This window comes from Cydia splendana, chromosome 4, assembly GCF_910591565.1.
Source record: "Cydia splendana chromosome 4, ilCydSple1.2, whole genome shotgun sequence".
In the NCBI taxonomy this organism is placed as follows: domain Eukaryota; kingdom Metazoa; phylum Arthropoda; class Insecta; order Lepidoptera; family Tortricidae; genus Cydia; species Cydia splendana.
In genome coordinates, this window is record NC_085963.1 from 21229678 (window position 1) to 21252339 (window position 22662).

At 37.0% G+C, this 22662-nt stretch overlaps 4 protein-coding genes across 6 annotated transcripts in view; 2 read left to right on the forward strand and 2 right to left on the reverse strand.

Annotated features, from left to right (window-relative positions):
• The window catches only part of LOC134790202 (syndecan), a 596526-nt gene that overhangs the window by 283295 nt on the left and 290569 nt on the right, over positions 1-22662 (forward strand). The gene's annotated exons all lie outside the window — the stretch shown is intronic.
• LOC134790217 (uncharacterized) overlaps positions 1-22662 on the reverse strand; it is a 413186-nt gene that overhangs the window by 168285 nt on the left and 222239 nt on the right. The gene's annotated exons all lie outside the window — the stretch shown is intronic.
• LOC134789540 (lipase 1-like) lies at positions 5025-9822 on the forward strand. The gene is made up of 6 exons (XM_063760114.1): positions 5025-5242; positions 5705-5918; positions 6248-6624; positions 6726-6860; positions 8608-8978; positions 9433-9822. Exons 1-6 carry the CDS (start codon positions 5048-5050, stop codon positions 9623-9625), a joined length of 1485 nt encoding a protein of 494 aa, XP_063616184.1. The 5' UTR covers positions 5025-5047; the 3' UTR covers positions 9626-9822.
• LOC134789541 (lipase 3-like) lies at positions 11204-16456 on the reverse strand. Its single transcript, XM_063760115.1, has 5 exons — positions 16325-16456; positions 14531-14729; positions 12820-13193; positions 12288-12443; positions 11204-11763 (listed from the first exon to the last, which is right to left on the reverse strand). The coding sequence occupies exons 1-5, from the start codon at positions 16409-16411 to the stop codon at positions 11368-11370; spliced, it is 1212 nt and encodes a 403-aa protein (XP_063616185.1). The 5' UTR covers positions 16412-16456; the 3' UTR covers positions 11204-11367.

A 22662-nucleotide genomic window follows, 5' to 3' on the forward strand; every position in this document is an offset into this window, starting at 1 on the left:
AAAAAACCGGCGAAGTGCAAGTCGGACTCGCACACGAAGGGTTCCGTACCATTATTTATAAAAACGGTCACCCATCCAAGTACTGACCCCGCCCGACGTTGCTTAACTTCGGTCAAAAATCACGTTTGTTGTATGGGAGGCCCCACTAAAATTTTTATTTTATCCTGTTTTTAGTATTTGTTGTTATAGCGGCAACAGAAATAAATCATCTGTGAAAATTTCAACTGTCTAGCTATCACGGTTCGTGAGATACTGCCTGGTGACAGACGGACGGACGGACAGCGGAATCTTAGTAATAGGGTCCCGTGTTTTATCCTTTGGGTACGGAACCCTAAAACCGATTTACAATGTAGATAAAGGTAGCAACAGGCGGTCTTATCGCTGTTAGTTCTTATTCTTCGTTTGTTTAGCATTAGAGTGAAGGTGACGTGTCTTTTTTAAGCATGCAATCGTATAATTATTTAGCTTTTTTTGTAATAGTTATGTACTTAGTGGTTAATATTAGTATTTACTATTTTTTTTTTCAATAATGCTTAAAAACGAAGTATAGACATGACAACCAAATATTAACGCCATTGTAGGGCAGGATATACAGAACATGAATCATTAGTACTGTCACGCTCCGTGATTGTTGAGCCATTTAGGGTTCTAGCTAAATTGGACATTCCATAGAGCACGAGTAAGTATGGAACAACCAATTCAGCTAGGACCCTAAATTGCTCGACAATTACGAAGCGTGCCTGTAGGTACCTAAAAATTTTGTTAACCCATTTTAACCATGCAATAAAATATTTTTGATTTTGATTTCTAATTTGAAATATTAGAATCAAAAAGTTCATAATAGATTGTATATCATAACTACAAAAATGTGTTCCCTACTCTCAACCCAAAACCCCTTGTATCTTAGGATCTAGATATTTTCACACAAGACGGTTTATCGATAACTTCTTACATCACTAGATTATCGACATTAAATGTCGACTATTGCCCATCACTTTTCTGGCTGTGTACGTATTTAGAAACTTGACTCCGCCCCTAAAATTAGTGCGATAGGGACAACTGCAGCTGAGGCGAAAAATCCTGCGTAAAAATGACAAAAATCGAGGTTTCGTAGTCCTCTTTTTCCTCCCCCAAAACTTAACCAATCGTAACCAAATTTGGAAATCTAAATGATTATGAAATTATCTGTGTCGGACCGTTTTGCTTTTTGGCTAATTGATATCAGTTTTGAATACCACGCCTCTCATTGCGGCATAGTCTATTAGGCCATTTTGGCCGTTTTTGAAGGGCTCTAGCGCCTTAAAAAACAAAAATATCAAAAAAAGCAAAACGGTCCGACACAGATATTGACAATATTAATCTGTGTTGAAAAAATCATTGCTCTAGCTTCAAAAACCACGGAGGAAAACGAGGACTACGTTTGTATGGAGGAATGACCACTCCTGTTGGCTCTTAAGTCCCGAGTGCTGTTTGATAATGTTTAATAATCGTGTAAGTTTAAATCAGTGTAATTCTATCTTAAAAATGACATTTATTCACTTCTTACCTTATATTGTTTACATTGACATCTACTTATTTTAAAATTCAATAAACTTACTAATCAAAAAACTTTTACAAAAAAAAGAAAACCGACTTCAAAAAGGATAAAATAAAATATTATCAGTTTTTAAGTATATGCGTTACCAACTGATATGCCAGATAAGCCAGACTTCAAACATATCAGTTGGTAACGCATATACTTAAATACTTTTTTATTTTTCCATTTTTAATTGTAAGGCATTGTTCACAGCTTATGAGTGACGCGTGACGCATGAATGAAAAGAATAATGATGCGTATCACTAAATTCGTAATCATTCCTATCACTAATACAGTGTACAAACACAAAATCCAACCTCCGACCCGCTACTGACCCAATCTCTCAACCCCCAGATCACTCAACCTCACAGCACATCAACGCCTGATCACGGAACCCCTCGGCCCTGAAGCCTGAACCACCAACCCTTCAACTGCCATTTCCCGACTCCTCAGTAGCCTTACCATAAGTCTAACACTGACATATTTGCTAGCGTGTGCGTAACTTACTTTCTATGCGTCTCGCTCGTACTGGCATCCTATTAGTGCGAGCGAGATGTATAGAAAGCAAAGTTACGAAAGACGTTAGCGAATATGTAGTGTTTAACACATTCAGTGCCAGCCCGAGCTACGCGCTACGAGCGTAGCCGATAACACGGGAAAAACCGTATGTAGCGAAAAGCGCCTACGAACAGTGAACTCCCCTAGGGAGTCGCTGGCACTGAATGTGTTAACTCGTGGTAAGGCCACAGTTGCACTTCATCAAATGGGTTATTTTCGGGAGGAAATGATTGAGTTACTATAAAAAACAACGATGTCGCCATACTCGTACCTTTAAAAATTTAGGTGTTCCCTCATTTCCTTACTAATTCCGTCATCAGATTAGAACCAACAATATTATGGGAACATCTTGGAGGTAACTTCGTTCAAACAAAAAAAGAATTAAGTACTCAAATCGGACCACGGGTTCTAGAGTAATCTACATTTATAAAATCATCATCATTATCATCAACAATCATCATCATCAGGTCCACTCCATCAAATTAGTGGTTTTCAAGAGGAAATGCTTGATTTGCTTAAGACAATACCTAAATCACCATACATGTGCCTTTAAAAATTTAGGAGTTCCCTCAATTCTTCACGGATCCCATCATCAGGACAGCACCAGATTAATATGGGACGCTCTTGGAGGCAGTTCCCGTCAAACAAAAAAAGAATTGCTCAAATCGGACCACGGGTCTCGGAATAATCGAATGTCGTACATTTTAAGAAATCGTCATGATCATCATCAAAACAATCATCATCATCAGGTCCACTTCATCAAATTGGTGGTTTTCGAAAGAAAATGCTCGAGTTGCTTAAGAAAACACCCAAATCACCCTACATGTGCATTTAAAAATTGAGGAGTTCCCTCAATTCCTCATGGATCCCATCATCAGAACAGCAACAGATTAATGTGGGACCACCTTGGAAATACCTTCTTTCGAACAAAAAAGAATTACTCAAATGCTCACGGGTCTCGGAGTAATCGATGAACATACATAAAAAAAAAAAACAACCGAATACAGAACCTCCTCCTTCTATGAAAATGAAGTCGGTTAATAAAACTAAACAACATCTATTATAAAACTTAAAATAAAATTATTAATAGAAAATGTTCCCTATACTTTAACTTGATTTGTAATTATTTGAATGACACATTTTCTTTATACAACATTTTTTTTTAATTATGTAATGTCTTGACGATCATGATGAGAAGAGAAACATAATTTCGACCTATTGCAATACAGTGTAATTTTTATCATGAAATAGAAAGAAAGAAACATGGCACCAAAAGACCATTTAAAACTCCAACGTTCCTGTGCTAATGTTTTCATTCTCGTGTTGTTGTTTCTTTTATTCTCGTGTTGTTGTTCTCGAGTTCTTTTATTCTCGTGTTTTATTCTCGTGTTGTTGTTTCTTTTATTTAAAACTCCAACGTTCCTGTAACAGCTAATGTTTTCATTCTCGTGTTGTTGTTTCTTTTAACCAACTTGTATTGTACTTTATTTAACGTCAATAAAAGTATATATTCGAATGATACATTGTTTTAATAACCAGCAAGTCAATGTTGATAGTATTTAACCATGGGTAGTTGACGAGAATACATATCAATGATTCCAATGAATATTTATAACAGAGACAAGGAATACACTTTGAGAAAACAAAATGAATATATACATATTATAGACATTTTTAAACAGATCGACCAACCACAGGAAGCTTAATAATGCTCGAGTTGTGGGAATGTAGACAACGATACCCAAATAAATAACCATGACAGGAACCAATTTGTGCTCATCACATAAATGTCTTTACCGGAATTTTTAACCCCGGGACCATCGCTTTTTAGGCACGGTCACTATCATCTAAAGCAGCGGTCGGCAACAAGCGGACCGCGGACCTCTCGCTTGCAGCACCCGAGGCTCCCTGGCTATTTTCTATGTAATATTGACAAACGTCAAAGTAACAAATATTATTAAAGTGCGGCCCGCGTCACCTTCGTTAACTACTATGTGGCCTTTGGCTGCTAAAAGGTTGCCGACCGCTGATCTAAAGCAAGACCGGCAAGACACGAAGAATTTCGTAAATTGACTGTGTTTCCTCTCTCTCTCACGAGCATAATTATATTGCTGTTCCGCTCGCACAGTGGCATTGACTGTCAGCATCATGGGCAGGACAGAAATATATTTACGCGCGTGCGATAGAGATGCAAAATGGCGGGCTAATATACAAAATTCTTTGTGTTTAGCGTCCTTAATTTAGGCTAAACGTTCAAAACAGAATCTGATTTTCATTAAAGTTAAACGCTTTTCGTTTGCTTTACGCAATATATTATTTCTAATAAATTAACACGAGAAGACTTTAAAGAAAGTTGAATTGTTTTTAACAACTTGTGCATTCTCTCGGAATGGCGAATGGATAGACATATGACGAAATGGAACTGCTAATTAAACTCATAAAATGATGGTGTGCGTACTGTTTTGTAAAGTCGGTTTTATTTCCTAATTCTCAGTGGGTTACGATTTTCAGGAGGCCTCCCCTCCTTTCCTCCACTCAACCCTATCGTTTGTACTTTCTCGCCAATCCGGATAAAATGCGTCCAAGTCGTCCCGCCGTCTCCTTTTCGGTCTGGTTCTATCGATGGCTATGATTAATATATAATATCTACTTGAAGAACCACCAATCAGCAGTAGTTGAAGAGATTTCTCTGTTCGTTAAAGTACTACTGTTGTTTATACTTATTGAAGTCCAAATGCTTTTTCTAAAAAAAAAACTTATTATCATCGGCTTTCCAAACTCAATGACTAATTAAGAACGTAATAAAAACATAATGAGAAAAGTAAGTCTTCATTATTCGTGGTAATGACTGATTCAAAGATAAATCCATATATCAATTAGTAAACTAAGGATTGCGGAGTTGCAACCACCATAATGCTGTTAAAGTTTTGTGTAGTCATATTATTGATTTTGTTTCCTAAAATTATTTTATTATGTGATGCAGATGAAGCTAGAGGGAAAGATGATACAACGTGTGTTGGAAATAGTGGAATCCCTTTTAAAATAAACACGAGGAGATTCAAGAGACACGATAATTTAGTATCATTGAATGCCACAAGTGTAAGAACTGTAAGATGCTATACAATCTCGGCATTTCTTCAACCCTTCTGCAACCCTTCGTGTTTTTTTCCTGTTTTATTACTTATATGTAACGTTACTTATATTATCAACATAACGATAGATGCATCAACTAGAACTAGATGTACCTTATTGTAGGTATTCTGCTGTTTCACAAGATTTACTAGATTTAACCGTTATTTGATGTAAATGATGTACCTACATGATTTCTTAAGCTTAATATTGATTGTTGGTCTCTGACATTTTTAATTGATTGAATAGTAGTTAAGTGTTATGTTTGTCACCAAAACAGTCTTTATTCTAAGACACGTTAAGTAAAAATTCATTTAAAAATAATAAGAGAATCGTGAGAGTCTCTTGTCGGAGAGGAGATGCTCAGCATTTGAAGTATAGACAATCAAGACACCTTTAACTAATCATATTTTCATGCTTTCATTGGTCTCGTACTTACAGAATTCATCGTCAAACAAAATAGAACTTAGAGGTTTTAAAGGAAGGTTCTTGAATGAATATTTTGTGATAACATGCGATGGACACGTGCTGTCGACGTTTAGAATGGTCTTTGAACATCCGGAAGTGAACACGGAAAAGTGTCCCGTATTACTGGTTCACGGTTTGTTTCAATCTTCTGACACATTTTTTGAACAAGATAAAGATCAATCTCTAGGTGAGTATTTGTACAAGCCAAAAATATATTTACACGCCTCTAAGAAACTGACAATAAAGTATATTTTTGAAATGTTTGTGAACTCAGTCGTACAACTAAAATGTACTACGGTTTGTTCTGAACAAACGGTTCCTTGAAAGGCTTAGGTAGAGTTAGACCAAGAAAAGTCTGCAGAGATTTTGATAGCACACGCAGTGCAGGTGTTATATTAAACGTCAAACTTCTATGAAATTATGACGTATAAATAACACTTGCACTGCGTGTGCTGTCTAAGTCTCTGCAGACTTGGTCTGACTCTATCAACGTTTGAATTTATTTATTTATTTCAGCATTAAAACTTCAAAATTTGGGATACGACGTATGGCTGGCTAATACGCGTGCTAGCAAATACAATCGAGTACACCTACTTTATGAACCAGAAATAAATGTTAATGATGTAAACCGTTATTTTAGCTATAGTTACGAAGAAATAGGCACTCTCGATATCGCAGCTACTGTAGATTTTATTCTGAGTGTGACTACACATAAGAAATTGATTTACATTGGCCATTCGCTAGGTGGTACATCCTTTTTGGCACTGAATTCTTTAAAACCAGATTATAATAGTAAATTTGCAACGGCCTATTTATTTGCTCCACTTGGATATCATAGATATTTTCCTAATGATATACTTAAAGCAGAGGCAAATCGATCAGATGATATATTTGTGAGTATTAAAAACTTTACTTTTTGATTTTTACCATAGTGTATTAAGCGAGCAAGATTTGCATCTATGCTATAGTTTGTTGTTAAATTTTATTTTAATAGAAAACAAGTGTTGAAGAAGGAATTCGCGAAATATTTCCATATAAGGACGATGACGCACGGTTCTCGCCAGAAGATTGCCTCGGCAACAAGAGTTACAGCAATATTTGCAATCAATTAAACATACAGACAGTCATGGTAAGGAGTTGACAAACGCTGACGCAAATAGTTTTGTGTTATGTTCTATTTTCGGTATGAAATAAAACTTAAGAGTTTATAATATTACGAACTATTTTGTGGATAATTAACATAAAATCATCTAAGCAAAGTAAAGCAAGTAATCAACTTACCAGAATCACAAGTACCCTAAAACGGGGTGAGTTGGCTCGAAATCGAAGTTCAAATCTGGATAAAAGTTTATTTTTATATGTGGCACATTGATTTATATACAAAAAAAGTGTTCCGGAGGTATGAACTTTAGTTTGTCAATTATAGTTTGTTGCTTCATTGCATAGTTTCAATGAAAAATTCATAATAGTAGGCAAAGCCAGCTCACCCCGTAGTTGGGGTTATTAGGCCTAGCAATGGGGTGAGATGGAAAAATTGCTAGGGTTGACACTTTCGGATCAAGACAAATAGCTCGACTTGTCAAGAGATTTTTTTAGGAATGTAGCAAAATTATTTTATTTATGCTCCTACTTAAACCGGTTTAATGTTTTCTGTAAGTAGTGACCCTTATTTTTATGACGTATAAATAGTTTTTTTGATCAATTTATAAAAATATATTTTGATCTATATGGAATTAGTGAGGTGAATCCCATCAAAAACATTAATATGAAATTAATGACCTGCATGACACACTATGACACGTCGACAGACAGAAACGTCTATCGCCGTAGTGTCACAATTTTGTGTGCAAACACATGACTAGCATGACACTGCGTTGTCAGAAGGGACGTCTTTCGACGTAGTGTCATATTTAGGTATGTAAATGCATGATCAGCACAGCACATTGCACATTGACATTTAACCATGGTCAAATATTGACTACCGTAGGTAGGCTCAAAGGGCGTAAGGGACAAAATTGCGAAAATGAGTTATGGATGAGTTAAGAACTCATAATTCAGTGGAATAATACCTATGACAGCACTTTCCATACATTTAACAACCGCTTTGTTTAATAATATTTACCATTTTATCATAATGTAAGACACTTTTGACTACTTATGTAAAGCGACAACCCTGAACTACGAAAACCACTTCCCCCCTCTATCAAACCGGTACACCCCGTTCGTAACACCAACTCTCCCCATTCATGACCCAACTGTCCCCGTTGTCGAGCCAACTCACCCCTCAGTACAATCCTGCTCTCCCCATATAAATCCTCAAATGCGGTTGGATCGTTTTCTATGTCAAAACCATTATAAATAAAGAAAATATAACTTATGTTTTTCTATTTCCAATAAGCCATGTAAGTATATAAACGATATCCGAAAGGTGGATGAACACTTACTTTGGTAAACATCACTTAAAAACAAAGTTGAATTCAACTAAAAATCCGCCGATTTCGAGCATCAACTTTGACGGTGAATTTGTGTTTCAAAATTGTATGATTTGGCAGCTTAGTGTTGCGAAAAGAAGAAAAAATATGTCTAAAAATATAATCAAATTACTTTTGAGAGCAACCTAAGCCCAAAAATTAAAGTAGCTACTCAAAAATGAAATTCTGGCTTCGCAATCCAACTCCCCCCGCGAAACCTACTCACCCCGTTTTACGGTAACGTTACATAGTACATACACGGTGAGCAGATAAACGCCCCATAGCCGGTAAGTTTGTATCATAGCTTTTTATCCTATCGGGATGGAAAGAACTCGTGATTCTGAGTAGAAATAACATAAATGTCCAAATTAAGAAAGTTTATTATACAACTACCTTTATTTACAGGGGTTAAAAACTGTCAACAACAATGTAGATGAGACAAGGGGTGGTTCTCTTGGACCACTGTTTCATTTGGCTCAAAACGTCAAATCAGGAACGTTTAGGCGATGGGACAGCGGAGAGTTTATCAATTTAAAAAAATACAGAAACTCAACACCTCCCAATTATGATTTAGGTCTTGTAACTGTCCCAACTAAAATAATCTATGCACCTAATGATGAATTTGTAAGTCCCAAAGACATCGCTAATATGGCTAGTCAGATGGGTAATGCTGAGGCCATTGAAGTAAAAAAGACTAGTTTTAAACACGAAGATTTCATTATGGGTCCTGATGCCATGGAGAATGTATATGCTGGCATTATTGATGAATTAGAGAGGTCAGTGTTATTTCTCTATGTTGTTATTTATTATTAACTGAAAATCATTTATTTACATGATAAATTTACAGAGGTACCTGCTACAGTACAAATACTGAACTAAATTAATAACTAGCTTAAATCTAGAATTGGCCCTTGAGGCATACCAAGGATGCTGGCGGCATTTCATTGGTGTATCGCAATGCTGATACGTTGTGCGAGGAAGCCGCACAAGAACACATTAATTCTATTAAATTGTGATTCTAAACATAAGGGTTAACACTATTTCAATACTCGTAGATCGAAGTTCAAGTATAAACACCTGCGTCTGCTTTTTGCGTTAAAGCCTTTCTATGGCGTACTGATTCGTTGGCTCGAGTTGGATCTCGATACCTCGTGAGAAAAGCCGTGATTAAACATGTTTTTTTTTCTAATAATTTAATATTATTGTCTTTACAAATGTTTTTTTTTACAGGAGTCCGAACCTTTGTAAGGAGGATAACTCATCATTCTCATCAGATTTACTTGCAATTTTAATGGAATACAAGTGGGCATGGATTTCTATCCTATTAATCATTTTAGCCATCGCTGTCGTATGCTTATGCGCGTGTAATAAAAAAGAACATGAAAGACACCACTGTAGAGTGCATCTAAGGCATGCATTATAAAGAAATAGTGATAATTTAATATGAAAGATGAAGATGAAAAATTGTTTACTTTGTTAGGGTAGTGGCGGACGCGTTTCACTAAAATTGCCATCTAGTAAGTAGGTACGGAATTGCTCAGTCAGAAGATTCCCCTTCTCCTTCTATGAAACAATACTTTTACAAAAGTTGGACATAGTTAAAAATAAAATTAAAAAATGTATAACTATTCTTAGTGTTTCATTTTCATTGCTTCAACTTGAAGATGATTATTGGACGCGATTTCATTGTAAATCATGTACATAAGTAACTGTCAAAAATCATATTCATGTTCTTGTACAAACATCAGCACTCCTAACTGTTTACTTATTTTAGTACAAAAGGCATAAGGTCCTCCGATGTACAATTAACAGTGTGGGCGATGGTATATCTATCGTTGAAATCAAAATTGGTAACAAAAAGTGGAATAGATTCCAATTTTACAGAACTACCGTACAGAAAACAAGAAGGCTGTCAAGGAGAAGGCAGAGGACCGACATGCATGGAAATCGCTCCGCCAACAAGAGTAATAAAATAAATAAATATAATAATGGTGATGATGATGAGTCATTATCTTCATTTATTATCATTGTGCTTATTACGAAATGTCTATTTCCAATTTTTATAATACGTCGTTACTCATAAAATTGTACATTGCAACTCAGCACCTGTAGAGCTACCGCCAATACCGAAAATCGTCAATTGCGGGCATTTTTCTCTGTCACTCTAATTACGCCTTCATTGGAGTAAAAGAGTAAGATCCCCGCAATTTGCGAATTTCGGTTTTCGCGGTAGCCCCTCTGCTTTCGCTTTTAGTGTCACCTCCTATCTTATATGTACGCTGAACGCAAGTTGCGAATTTGTTACGGACATCTGTTTTGGCAGTAAAACGTTTTACTTCGTTGCAAGCCGGACTGTACTAAAGTTTTGGCAGTAAAATTTATTGGACCTTAACGCTGTTGTTATGTTGTTACTACTTCATAGTTGTTGCATTTCGTGAATGCGTGTCCGTGTTTTTACGGCCTAAGTTCTACTATGCCCTACCACACATAACAGCAGTAACATCATTGGATTTCTTCATTTCCTCTTCATAAGTTTCGTCTATCTCATGAGTCTCATGACCGTGACCGCATGTCAAGTATTATTTCCTACTTAACAAGTTTGGGGATATTCTGCAAATTTCATTCCAGTTCTTACCCTTTCCTCTGTATTGGATCCTATTAACCGATATTTTCAGTTTTTTTTGCATTGGTTTCGAGAACAATTTTTTTTTTACTCTTAGGGCACGACTAAGGGTTTTAGGCCACTACACACATACGAAAGGCTAACTTGTATGCCAAGGATTTTTTTTTCTATTTCTAGTAAAAATAATAGCCAGATTTGAAGTTAAATAATTGCTGTATCATAACAGGTATATAAGGAAAAGTTATTTTATAATTCTTAAGTCTTTGTTTATTACTTATTATTTATTGCATCACCAGGACAGTTGTTCTAATTTTTGTGTCAGTAAAACAAGATAAAACTTATGCTACAGTCTAGAGTTCACGATATTACACTTTAATTCAAAAGAGCTGACGCTGAATTAATAAAAACATACACAAATCTCGTCCAAGCTGTTAGAAATTAACCATAAACATCTTGCAACTGGATCGTTCATAGACTAAAACTGTCTCCAGGACATATCATATTTACACGTACATTTTCAATAACAATCTATATTTACAAAATCATTCCAACCCCGCCAACATACGTTCGACTCGGTTAAGCCTATCGATCATATAGTTCGTTACCAGCTCCTTAACATCAGCAGCTTGGACGAAATCAACATGGGAGAAGGTTTCTCTTGCTACCTTCCTAGCTTTTGCGCTGGGCAAATCGCGAACCATCGCAAGAACGTCCTGCTCATCAAGCAACTCATCGCTGACGGTGTAGTGCATGGTAACGGGAACAGTGATGCGACCAAGGTCGTAAGCGGGAGGGTTGAACTCGCCGTAGACCAGGCGGTTAGAGAGGATGCCGTGGTCCCAGCGTCTGAAGGTCTTGTCCCTGATGTTCTGACCGTAGTGAGCGAACTGCTTGAGAGAGGCCCCACCAACGCCTAGGCCTTCCGTGTCTGTGTCACCCTGAAAATATAACTCCGGTGAAACACATGAACTGATAATGTGTCATTTTAGAACGACAATAATAATCGTAAGAGTTTCATATCTTTGCACGTTTTTTTATCTACGATGATAAGATTAATCATTTAATCAAGCAAGAAATCTATCAGAATCAGTATGTATCTCTTTATCTAAATACCTGTAGTTATATCACTAAAGCCATTTGAAGGGCGCAGAAATGAACTAAATTTTATAGACTAGCCTAAAGAACAATAAACAGATCAGGCTCTTCTTGTAACGCTTTGGTGAACGCAAACTGAGTGTATATTATGTATATGACTATGGCTATAGGTACCTATTCTGTGTATAAACTTGACCATGGGGTCTTAGTCTTAAGTACGTAATAGATACATTTGAAAACAGAATCTTTGAACTAAAGAGGTCAGGTCAGGTTAATTAAAATACTCTTAAAATCATGATAACACTGATATACATTTAGAAGTTCTATTCGAAAACAAGAGTTTACGTATTCGTCGTAATAAACTCACCATAATTCTATTAAGTCCAAGCATGTTGCAATACTCCTTGTAGACGATGTCACCAAAGCAGTAGTCAATGCGAGAGTTTCCTGAACGACCGACCAAGTTTCCAGGTATGTCATCCAGTGACCTTATTTCTACCAAACCCATTGATCTCGCCATAGTCTGGAAGTTAATAATTTGAATGAGGAATTTTTAGTAACACGTTGTGCGAGATCTACAATGATGTTAAATTTAAATATTCTATTTAGGTACTTAACACAGTTTTCATTTGTAATATCGAATGGAAATTAATACCAATATATTTCATCTATCTTTCATTCATCATCTACTAAGAACATTATCGCTGTACGGAGTACATTAACGGGAGATTATTCAATGCAGGCTATAAGTGGTCTCTCGAACCAAATTAACTACCAAAGTTTCGATCCAGTTTATAAATCTTCCAATCATTTCACGCCTCAGCTTGCTCTATAGACTTCTAGCGTAAGAATTTTAAACCATTCATTGAAATAATAATTAATACTAGTAGACAACTTACATAAAGAACTGTAGTCATCTGCGCCGCTACCCTCAGCTCGCTGTTAGGGAAGTTGTTCATATATCCCACACCGGCCAATAGATGAGCCGACACAAACTTTTCATTATATTCGGGTTTCATAGAGTTCAGCACCAAGAACGAAGTGCCTCCCTGAGAGTGGCCAACATAGTGTAAAGTTTGTTCCCCGGAGACTGCTAAAGCGTAGTCGACCATGGCCGGAACGTCGATCGTCGCGATCTCTTCCCAGCTGAAGTCAAAGAATTCGGACTTTTGCTGGCTGTCGTCGGGGTTGAGGGATACGTGCTGGCGCGAGAAGACGTTGCCGCGAGCGTTGCCCATCCAGACGTCGTAACCGGCATCGGCCAGGTTATAAGCTGGAATTTTACAAAATATTGACATTTAGAACGCAGCTGAGCTTATAAACACAAATGTGATGACATTACTTACGGAAAAGAGTGCAGATTTCAATCTACAAAGGAGGCATTTGTGTTATGAATCCGAATTGGGTCCTCTTGAGTCTGGATAACAAAATATGAGTAAGTATCCAGATTTTAAACAAAATATACTAACAGTAGCGATCTGTGTAAGACTTTATCTCCAAACATCTTTTGAACTTATCTCAAAATGGCTTTCAAAATATACGGTAGTTGTAATTTATCATTTAGCTTGAGACTCACATGCAGTATTTTAGACACTAAAATAGCTGAAAGAATGATGTTATAAACATCATTTACTTCCAATATTATAAAATTGGCTATAAGAAAACAACATGCATTTTATCGTTAGTTGACCTGAAAAAAAATCGTGGTACTGATTGTAGTTTGTAAGTAATCATTTCCGTGATTTATCCATGTCACTTAATTAATCGTATTTAACCGTAATTATGCCGGTTATCGTTACTTAATTTTGGCAACTTTAGATAATATGACACTAAGTAAGATGTCTAGACATAAAAATGACAATTTATTTAGGTGTGCTGTAAGATAAGATTATAAAATTGAGCAAATGTTAAATTACTTGAGATAATAACTAATAATAAGTTGATAAAGGGATGATTGTTAGAAAATGAGTGAACACACGTTAACGAAGATATACAATGTTTACATTTTATCGCAAAAACTTAATTTTTACTCGCTTAGCACCTGTACCAGAATCAACAAAGGCCTAAGCCACAATACATAGAGGAACTTTAATTCAATTTCGTGAAAGACTTTGTCAAAACTGATTTAATAGGTAAAGATAATATAAAGAGCCATAAGTAAAACAAATTGCTGTGTCACTCGAAATAATAAATAATCAGAAGTACTATCAAAATAAATACCTTGTTTCATAAATTGATCCTACTTATTGCGTGATTTACGACAGTCAGAATTTATACGATAAAAACACGAGAACGGCCGAGCCCTTGTCTGATCAGTCATTATAGGTGATTCCGTTAATATCACGGTTGTTATAATTGTTTGCCCTGACGCGTGCGGGTACTACCTGTGAAGTGAATCTATAATACAGGCGCTATAAGTACGCAGATGAAAAAAGAGCCCTAGAATACTTCCTTGTGGCACTCCCTCAAATGCCTACTGCCGAAGTATGCGAATTTATACGAAAAGAAATGACCCTTGTCGGTGAATGTCTTTTCTAATGACATTTTTTACAGTGCGTTAACGATTATGTTCTAAAAGAAAGAAGCGTCACAATTTTCTGTAAAACTCACCTATTCCATTCTCCTTTCCCAAGAAAATGAAGTTGGTCGATGCACCCATGAGGCCATGCATCACAAAGACAACGGGCCTCCGTCCTTCAGAGGGTCCATCCGTCCCATACGGTATACGGTGCACGCCCAGGATGTAGCCATCAGCTGTGGTCACTTGGTGCAACTCCGCGGGGTAACCCTCGGAGATTATTTGGTTGATCTGGGAAAGATGGATGCCATTATATCCAGAACAGGACAGGACAGAAAAAAAAGTTACTAGATTTAATGTTACGAGACGCAACGGATAAGTTGAAAGATATTTTTTTCAAAATAAACCAAATTTAAGAAATAAAAACATTATGGCCGAAATGCATCTCATCGTATGTATATCTCAAAATTTTGGTAACGGGTGAGTTGATTAGGATTAAACAAATTCGCAAAACAATGTCTATCCACTCCGTTCCTTAACTTTGTAACTGCGGATTCAAGAATAATAGTCCAGAAAATTACTTTCAACATAATCATTAATCAGTGCAACGTTCTTGTGTTTCTACCGAAAAACTGCTTCCCTAACAAAAGAACGAAACGCGTTCTTTTGTGTGGAAGCTTATTGTTTTGTCTTATTTTATTAAAGTACGGAACACTCCATTGTCCGTGGTCCGGCACGCACTTCGCCTGTTTTATTTTTCATAGATAAATATTCTACTGTGGGGTAAAATTGCTTGCTTTATGAAAAAATTGCTTAACTACTTTTACAAAAAATATCTTGTAAAAAACGCCAAGTCGAGCAAAACAAAGAGACACGACCGTACCATCCTTTCCTGAGGAAGCTATTCAGACCATTTTCAACGTCCTGTCATTTTTACAATACTTTTTCCGTAAATATCTTCGTCTTCAAACATGTTTAGCATAGGTCCCATAAATTTATTACCTATTTAATTTTCCAGTAGATTAGCTCAGGGACCGTAGAATCTTTCGGAAAGACAATTTCAAGATTTCCATTTGGGACGATAAAATGCAGACGCCCATTACTTTGTATTGCTTTTCAAATTGAATACTAGGCGACATTTACATTTTAAACAGTATGCTGAGTTAGCGGGAAATAGTTAGGTCTTATTTGAAGTCCAATTATGAATATTAAGTCTGAGGGTTTCTTTGAGGATTTGAATACCAGTTATATTTTCATTATCACTTAGCCATTTAAGGGAACAATTTTATTAAAAAGAACTAGCTCTTAATTTGTAACAAAACATTTCAAAACGGTTGAAACACCTTAACTTGTAAGTCGAAGTCGGCTTGTATTAAGAAAAAGGCGTGTTAGTGTTGAAATATAGAGAAATTATAGTGTTGAAAAATACAGACAGTAAAAATTTACTGGCCCTAACAGGGTCAGCTTATATCGAAGCCTTTTAATGTCTCAGTTGACAAATACGTAATCACCAGAATGTCTCCCCACTATAAAAACATTTTTTCTAGAAGATACTCAGAAGATGAAAAATTCATGGTATTTGACAAACTATTTTCTTTTTAATAAAATAGCGATTGACCTTTATCTCACATACCGACCAGCCTAGAAATGTAGCTCACTAATTCAGTAGCCTTTACACTGTTCCCTAGATTATTCCCTAGATTCCTAGATTATTTTAATATCGGACACTCAAAAATCCGCGGTAGGCATCAAACCATTTTCTTTTAATGGGTAGTAACAACACCTTATGTGTAATCACAACAAACCTAAAGACTTAGCGCACTTGTTAAATTAGTAGCATTTTCACTCTTCTCTGAAGATATATAAGTATGTAATATAGAACTTACAACATCAGAGGACGTTTTATGACCGCTACGCGGGAACGCACACACTGACGCTACTACCACTGTCACGACCAAAGCACGCCACAACATTTTGATAGGAAATTATTTGCAAGTGGTGCCCGTTGTGTCGGCGCCACGGTATTTATATTTGCACGTTATCTTAATCTAGCGCTGTAAATCCGACTTTGACTAGTTTTATTGGGAATATTAACCGAGTTTTGATAATATATTCTTCCTTAGTATTTTTAAATTTTGTATAAATAAGCTTAGTAGGTCTACATAATAGCAGATGTGTCCAGGTTGAGGTTTCGAAATAAACTACCTCTATAACAGAAGTGAAACGACGATAAACGGAAAGCTGCCAGAAAAGAAGCAGTTCTAACCTAAACTGGGTTGGAATCAGCACTGCGACCCTTCACAGAAGCTAAAAAATTGTATAATAAATACAAAATCTTATGGTTTATATACTTGACATATATTGATGTTTTGTATAATTATGACAACAAAGTTCCATCATACACTTTTCCAATTTTTATACTAGGTGGCTTTGTGAGCGCCCTGTAGCTCGGGCGTAAGAATACGGCTACGGTATCCCCTGCCTGTCGTAAAAGGCGACTAAAAGGGTTCTCGGGGTCGGAGGCGGTCGTAGCTAGGGACTGCGACTGAAAAAAGAGGGGACCCACATCCACAAAGGGGCATAAGGCTAGGACGGCACTGGCGCGTTCATTGGAGATCCTAGAGCCGTCCGAAATGCGCCGAGGAGGACAACTGGGAGGTTTTTAGTCGGTGAAGGTCCGACATAACCTCCGCGCTGTCTCTGCGGTGCGGAGGTATCAACAACGGAATTTCTTCCCAATAAAAAAAAGGTGCCTCTGTAAGCTGTAGACTTCGCGACCCTCCAAGGCTCCGCCATTTGAAAGATTTCCAAAAGCTTAATCGACAAAAAATGTATATAATTTTCGAATCTACAAAATTTCAGGTGAATATTGGAGGTGGAATACATCCTGTAAAAGAGAAAAGTCAGACAGCCGCACATTCGAAAGCATTTTTGCCCAACCCCAAACGGAGACAATTCGCTCGCGCTTTGCGCTCACAACTTGGTCAATAATACACCAAAGATCATTCTCAACAGGGAACAACTCAATCAAAACTTGTTGTTATGAAATTTCCAAGGAAAGTGACCCGTGAAAGTGATTACTATCCAGCGTACAGATGTAGTGCATAATTATTTTCCATTGTATTTTCACGGAAACGTACGAACGTGTCTTACTATTTCAGTCAGTCTCGGTACAAAAAGTGCTGTGGTTGACTGAGTAGCACGACAAATACGAACGATTCCGAGAAAATAAGATGGAAAATAATTATGCACTACATCTGTTCGTACTGCCTATTTATTGTCGTAATGTCCAATAAAACAATAAAATGTAGAAAAATACAAGCGATTGATTTTGTTTTGTGTGTGACAAAAGCTTAGTTAATCTAATACCATAAATCCGTCATCGACCCAGTTTTATCGCAAATATTTTATGATTTTTACAAAAGATTTCCACGTTGAATAAGTAGGTATGTAGACATTGCGTTACAATTTAGTAATCTGTAAGTAAACAAATAAAGTAATAAACAATCTTAGCAGAAATGAAATACCTAATAAATTACTGCGTATGATGTGCCGGTAACAATTAAGGTGAGATGCGTATAAATGGACATTAGCTAAAATAAAATTTTGGCCTGATTATTTAACATTGTATAATACAAATTTGATTTGAGTGTAACGAATGCTGATAAATAATAAAAGTAATTTTACGTACGTTAAAGTTTTGTTTATTGAATTAGACGCCATCTATGTTATCGAAAAAATATGAGAAAACACTCGTCACAGTATAGAAATCTTCGTTACAAGAAACTGTAAAACAAATAAATTAGAGCGAGTGCATGGAAGCTTTACATACAATACTTTTACTCGCTCTAATTTCTCTGTATAACAATTTTTAGCAACGAAAACTAGTACCAGACATACAGGCCTATTCGGATTTCGAGATAATCACAAGATCTTGAGACGATTAGAGATCAACTAGATCTACATTAGATATCGACTAGATGTGACTTGGATATCTAAGTCACAAGTTACTTGTCGAAATTGTTCAAGAGGACCTCCAGAATCGCGGAAACGTCAAATTTGACATATCTATCTTACAAATATCTTTAAATTATCCGTATCGTAACTTGTTGAAGTCTAGTAGAAATCTAATTCATTTTCCGAGATATATGTTACGTTAATGTTTATGCCAAGTTTCATGTAAATTAAGCATATCGTTTTAAAATGGGACCGTAACTTCGATTGGATGGGATATGGGAGCGAATTTTTGACGGCAAGTTCGTCGCACCACAGGTAATATTTGCACATAATATTTAATATAAATATTGTGGGACAATTTTACACAAATCGACCTAGCCCCACAGTAAGCTCAAAAAGGCTTGTGTTTGTGGGTACTAGACGACGATATGTATAATAGATAATCATCATCATCATCATTTCAGCCTTCAATCGACGGCTGAGCATAGGGCTCTCTCCGTGTACGCCACTTATCCCGGTCCTGGGCTAGTCTCATCCGAAAGTGCCCCGCGATTTTTCAAATGTCATCCACCCAACGAGCCAACAGACGCCTGGCGAGACATTATAATAGATAGATATACATAAATACTTAAATAGAAAACATCCATAAAGGATGGCTCACGCTAGACCGGGCCGAGCCGTCCGACATTTCATTTTCTATGACGGCTGATCGGTGACCACGTGGTGCTTTCCATAGAAAACGAAGCTCCGGAAGCTCCAGCCCGGTCTAAGGTGAGTCATCCTCAACTCGGAAACAATTATTTGTGATGAACACACAAGGATTTGAACCCGGAACCTCCTGCTTCGTAGGCAGGGCACACGACCGATATATCAAGATTATGACACCTATGGTTTTGTTAGTGAAATACCGACTGTTTATATCTCGACAGCAAAAATCGATTCAAAATAAAGTCGTAAATTATCAGGTTTATCCCATTATCTAAAGTAATTAAAACGGTTTAGAAGTAGGATTATCTTTGTCTATAAATTCGCAATATCTATCGACAGGGGTTCAATGTCATAAAAAGATTGGTATTTAATCTTTGGGGCTGTCCATAAATTACGTCATCGTTTTTTGACGATTTTTGACCCCCCGCCCCCTAGTCTTGCGTCGTAGCCTGTGTACAGTATGTGTTTGGGTATCCTGTATATAAATGGATGTGTTCACACATAGAACGGTAATCGTCCCGTCATGGCTAGGGGCTGTCCATAAATTACGTCATCGATTTTTGACGATTTTTGCCCCCCCCTCCTGAAATCATCCGTTGACCCCGTTTCCTCCTACGTCATGCTACCATCATCCGATGTCCAGACCCCCCCCTCCATATTTGAAATGACGTAATTTATGAATAGCCCCCTAGTATAACTATTTAAATGGAGGTGTTACGGCGTTACGGTCTTAAAGTCCGTCGTGAGTTGTCGTGATAGCGCCAAGAATGCACATGATGATGTGTCCCCTTAAAATACCTATAATTATATGTATACTTTTTATGTGCTTTTAATATTCATCATTTTGTAAAAAGTAATTAATTAAACGCATTTGTATTTTGGCTGATAGACAGTATGGTAGGTACCCGCTATAACGATGCGTATTACGTAACGTAAAAGTCGTAAAACCACCACTTTTACCTCTATATAGTTAACAGCAAACGGCTTTTTAAAGTTCTGATAAGAAGAACAGTTAAAAAGCTCAGTAACTATGGCATCCTTCGATTAATTCACCCAAAAAATTGACTTCACGCATGTAACTTTTTTTAAAGTCATTTGTCACGATTAGGGTTTGCACGACGGATCCGAAATGTATGCGAATATCCGCGGATCCGGATCCAGATCCGGATAATTTCATACATTTCGGATCCGGATTGCAAACCCTAGTCACGATATCATCGAGTGCTCAATTAATCGATAGTAATATTTATAATTATGTATACTTATTCGTATCTTGACTGGACATTACTCAAATAGGTATAATACCTACTAGGTCTCTTACAATCTTTCATAAAAATTCCCGTATTTCTTCAGTAGGTTTATGTTATGCATTACATATATGAGCATAGCGTAAGCTTTTAGCATGCATATATCCACTAAAACAAGGTTCATGAAATATAGTCGCATAATTTCATAGTATAAGTGCATCCAACCCCCAAAAGGGGTTGTGGCTTAGCCAAGGTTGCTATTCTGATTGCATACCGAGCGAACAGCCTCCGGTCAAGCAATTCAAACATGTTTGAGGAAAACATGGTTCTTCAAACTTTTTGACCCCGAGGGCCATGACCAGACGGAGGAAAAGTAGGGGCTGGCGGAGACAGTGCTAGTTTGGAGACCCCTATATCTACAGGTTGATATTTAAGTCGTGAACCGTAATATGTTTTTCTAACTCGATAAACAACGAGCAATTTAATGCCCGTACTCTTACTAAAATCAGACAAGATTTATTTTTATTTTCGTGTTTATTTTTTGTAATTTATTTTACTTTTACAAGTGGCAATGTGGTATTTAAACAGCTTTGTAAGATATTTCAAATGAAAAATTAAGTAAATTTTATTTCTAACTGGGACAAATGACAAAATTGATGTCAATGACAGTTCCGATACAAAGAGGCGATTCAATTTACTAATTTAAATATCTTAATAAGCCGTTGTAATATCCTAAATCCACTTATAAAAGTAAAATAAATTACAAAAAATAAACAAAAAAATAAACAAAATCTTGTCTGATTTTAGTAAGAGTAGGGGCATTAAATTGCTCGTTGTTTATGGAGTTAGAAAAACATATTACGGTTCACGACTTAAATGTCACCCTGTATATGTAAAGTTGTAAAGCTCGAAGTATGACTATCGCCTTGTTTTGATTCCGTGTAAACATTTTTTTGTATTTTATTTATTAGTAAACAAACAAATCATGTGACTCGGTATGCTGCCCTCTTTCGGTTCGAGCGCCATCTTGGTAGTAGACGTGTGCGCCGCGCCGGCGCGCCGCCGCCGCCGGGCTTTTTGACCACGCCGCCGCCGCCGATAAATGATCGGCGTGAAATCGGCGTGACCTTGAGTGTTGTTAATTAGCTATTCCAAGTTGGTTTTTGGATTACAATATGGATTTTTTTGTATTATTTATGTTATAGTTGTCAAATATACATCAATTATTAATTAAATGAAACTGGATAGCCAGTTTGCAGAAACTATTTGACATTTAAAGTAACTGAGTAAACCTAAGTATTCACCGTCAACTGTTAACGAACAAACGAAGATTGCTGCTAGTGCTGCTTAATTGCTTATACCTTGGACAGCTAGAAGAACAAACCCCTCCATTCTCATAGAGCTCTATATAACCACTCATCTCTTCCCAACATGCCATGAGTGAGCCCTTACACTCGCGATCAAAAAAATCAACTCAAGCAACATTTTTTACATTTGGTCGTTTTTCCGGAACGCGGGAAATATTTTAGTAAAACTTTGAATGCAATTTTATTACGAATTTATTCAGCTACAAAAAACAGTAAAAGACAACGATCTTGCTTGCGTAGTTTTTAGGTTATTGCAGTTTTTGTACAAAATGGCATTTTGCATGGTTATGATATGCACGAGTTGTGCCCCCTTGAGACCAATAAAAACCGGTGTAACCGGTTATTCCTTATCAGTCGCTTATCAGAAGTTGACCAATGTACATCTCCTCGCAATCTTTCACCGGAATCACCTTGGAAAAATGGATACCACCGAAGCTGAAGCCGCCGAAGTCGTCGCCTTGGTGAATCGAGGATTCTCGCAGCGTTCTGTTGCTGAGCAGGTGAATTTAAGCCAGTCTGCTGTCTGCGATGTTTCTGAGTCAGTTTGGGCCCAGTAGCAGGTCTTCCAGTGAGATGGTCAAACGCTATTAAGAGGTCGGCTTGCGGCAGTCTGCACAGTGCAGTCCATACGGTTTATGACCGCACGAAATGGAGACAAATTACATGTGGTCGCGAGCCTCAGCAATGAGAAATCGAGAAAGAAGATACGTCTCAGTGAGCCTGGTGCTTGTATGACAAGAAAACCATCAAAAAGAAGCCATAGCAGTCCACTATGTCTAGCAAATGTCAAGGATATTTGGAGTTCTGTTTTGTTAAAGTACGTCATTTTTAATAGGATAATAAGCCATGGAAAGCTTGAGAAAACGGAGAGTTACAGATCGGATCGAAGGTCATTGGAACCAGGTAACCTCTTAATGCAAGCCAGTTACTAGGGAAATCAAGTTA

Bases quoted from the DNA above. Each gene is read 5' to 3' on its own strand.
- LOC134789540 (XM_063760114.1), top strand. From the start codon at position 5,048: ATGCTGTTAAAGTTTTGTGTAGTCATATTATTGATTTTGTTTCCTAAA. The intron at 6,861-8,607 runs GTAAGGAGTTGA...CTTTATTTACAG, and splicing joins TAAACATACAGACAGTCATG to GGGTTAAAAACTGTCAACAA. The intron at 8,979-9,432 runs GTCAGTGTTATT...TTTTTTTTACAG, and splicing joins ATTATTGATGAATTAGAGAG to GAGTCCGAACCTTTGTAAGG.
- LOC134789541 (XM_063760115.1), bottom strand. From the start codon at position 16,411: ATGTTGTGGCGTGCTTTGGTCGTGACAGTGGTAGTAGCGTCAGTGTGT. The intron at 13,194-14,530 runs GTGAGTTTTACA...GTAAAATTCCAG, and splicing joins GGGAAAGGAGAATGGAATAG to CTTATAACCTGGCCGATGCC. The intron at 11,764-12,287 runs GTGAGTTTATTA...TTATATTTTCAG, and splicing joins TTGGACTTAATAGAATTATG to GGTGACACAGACACGGAAGG.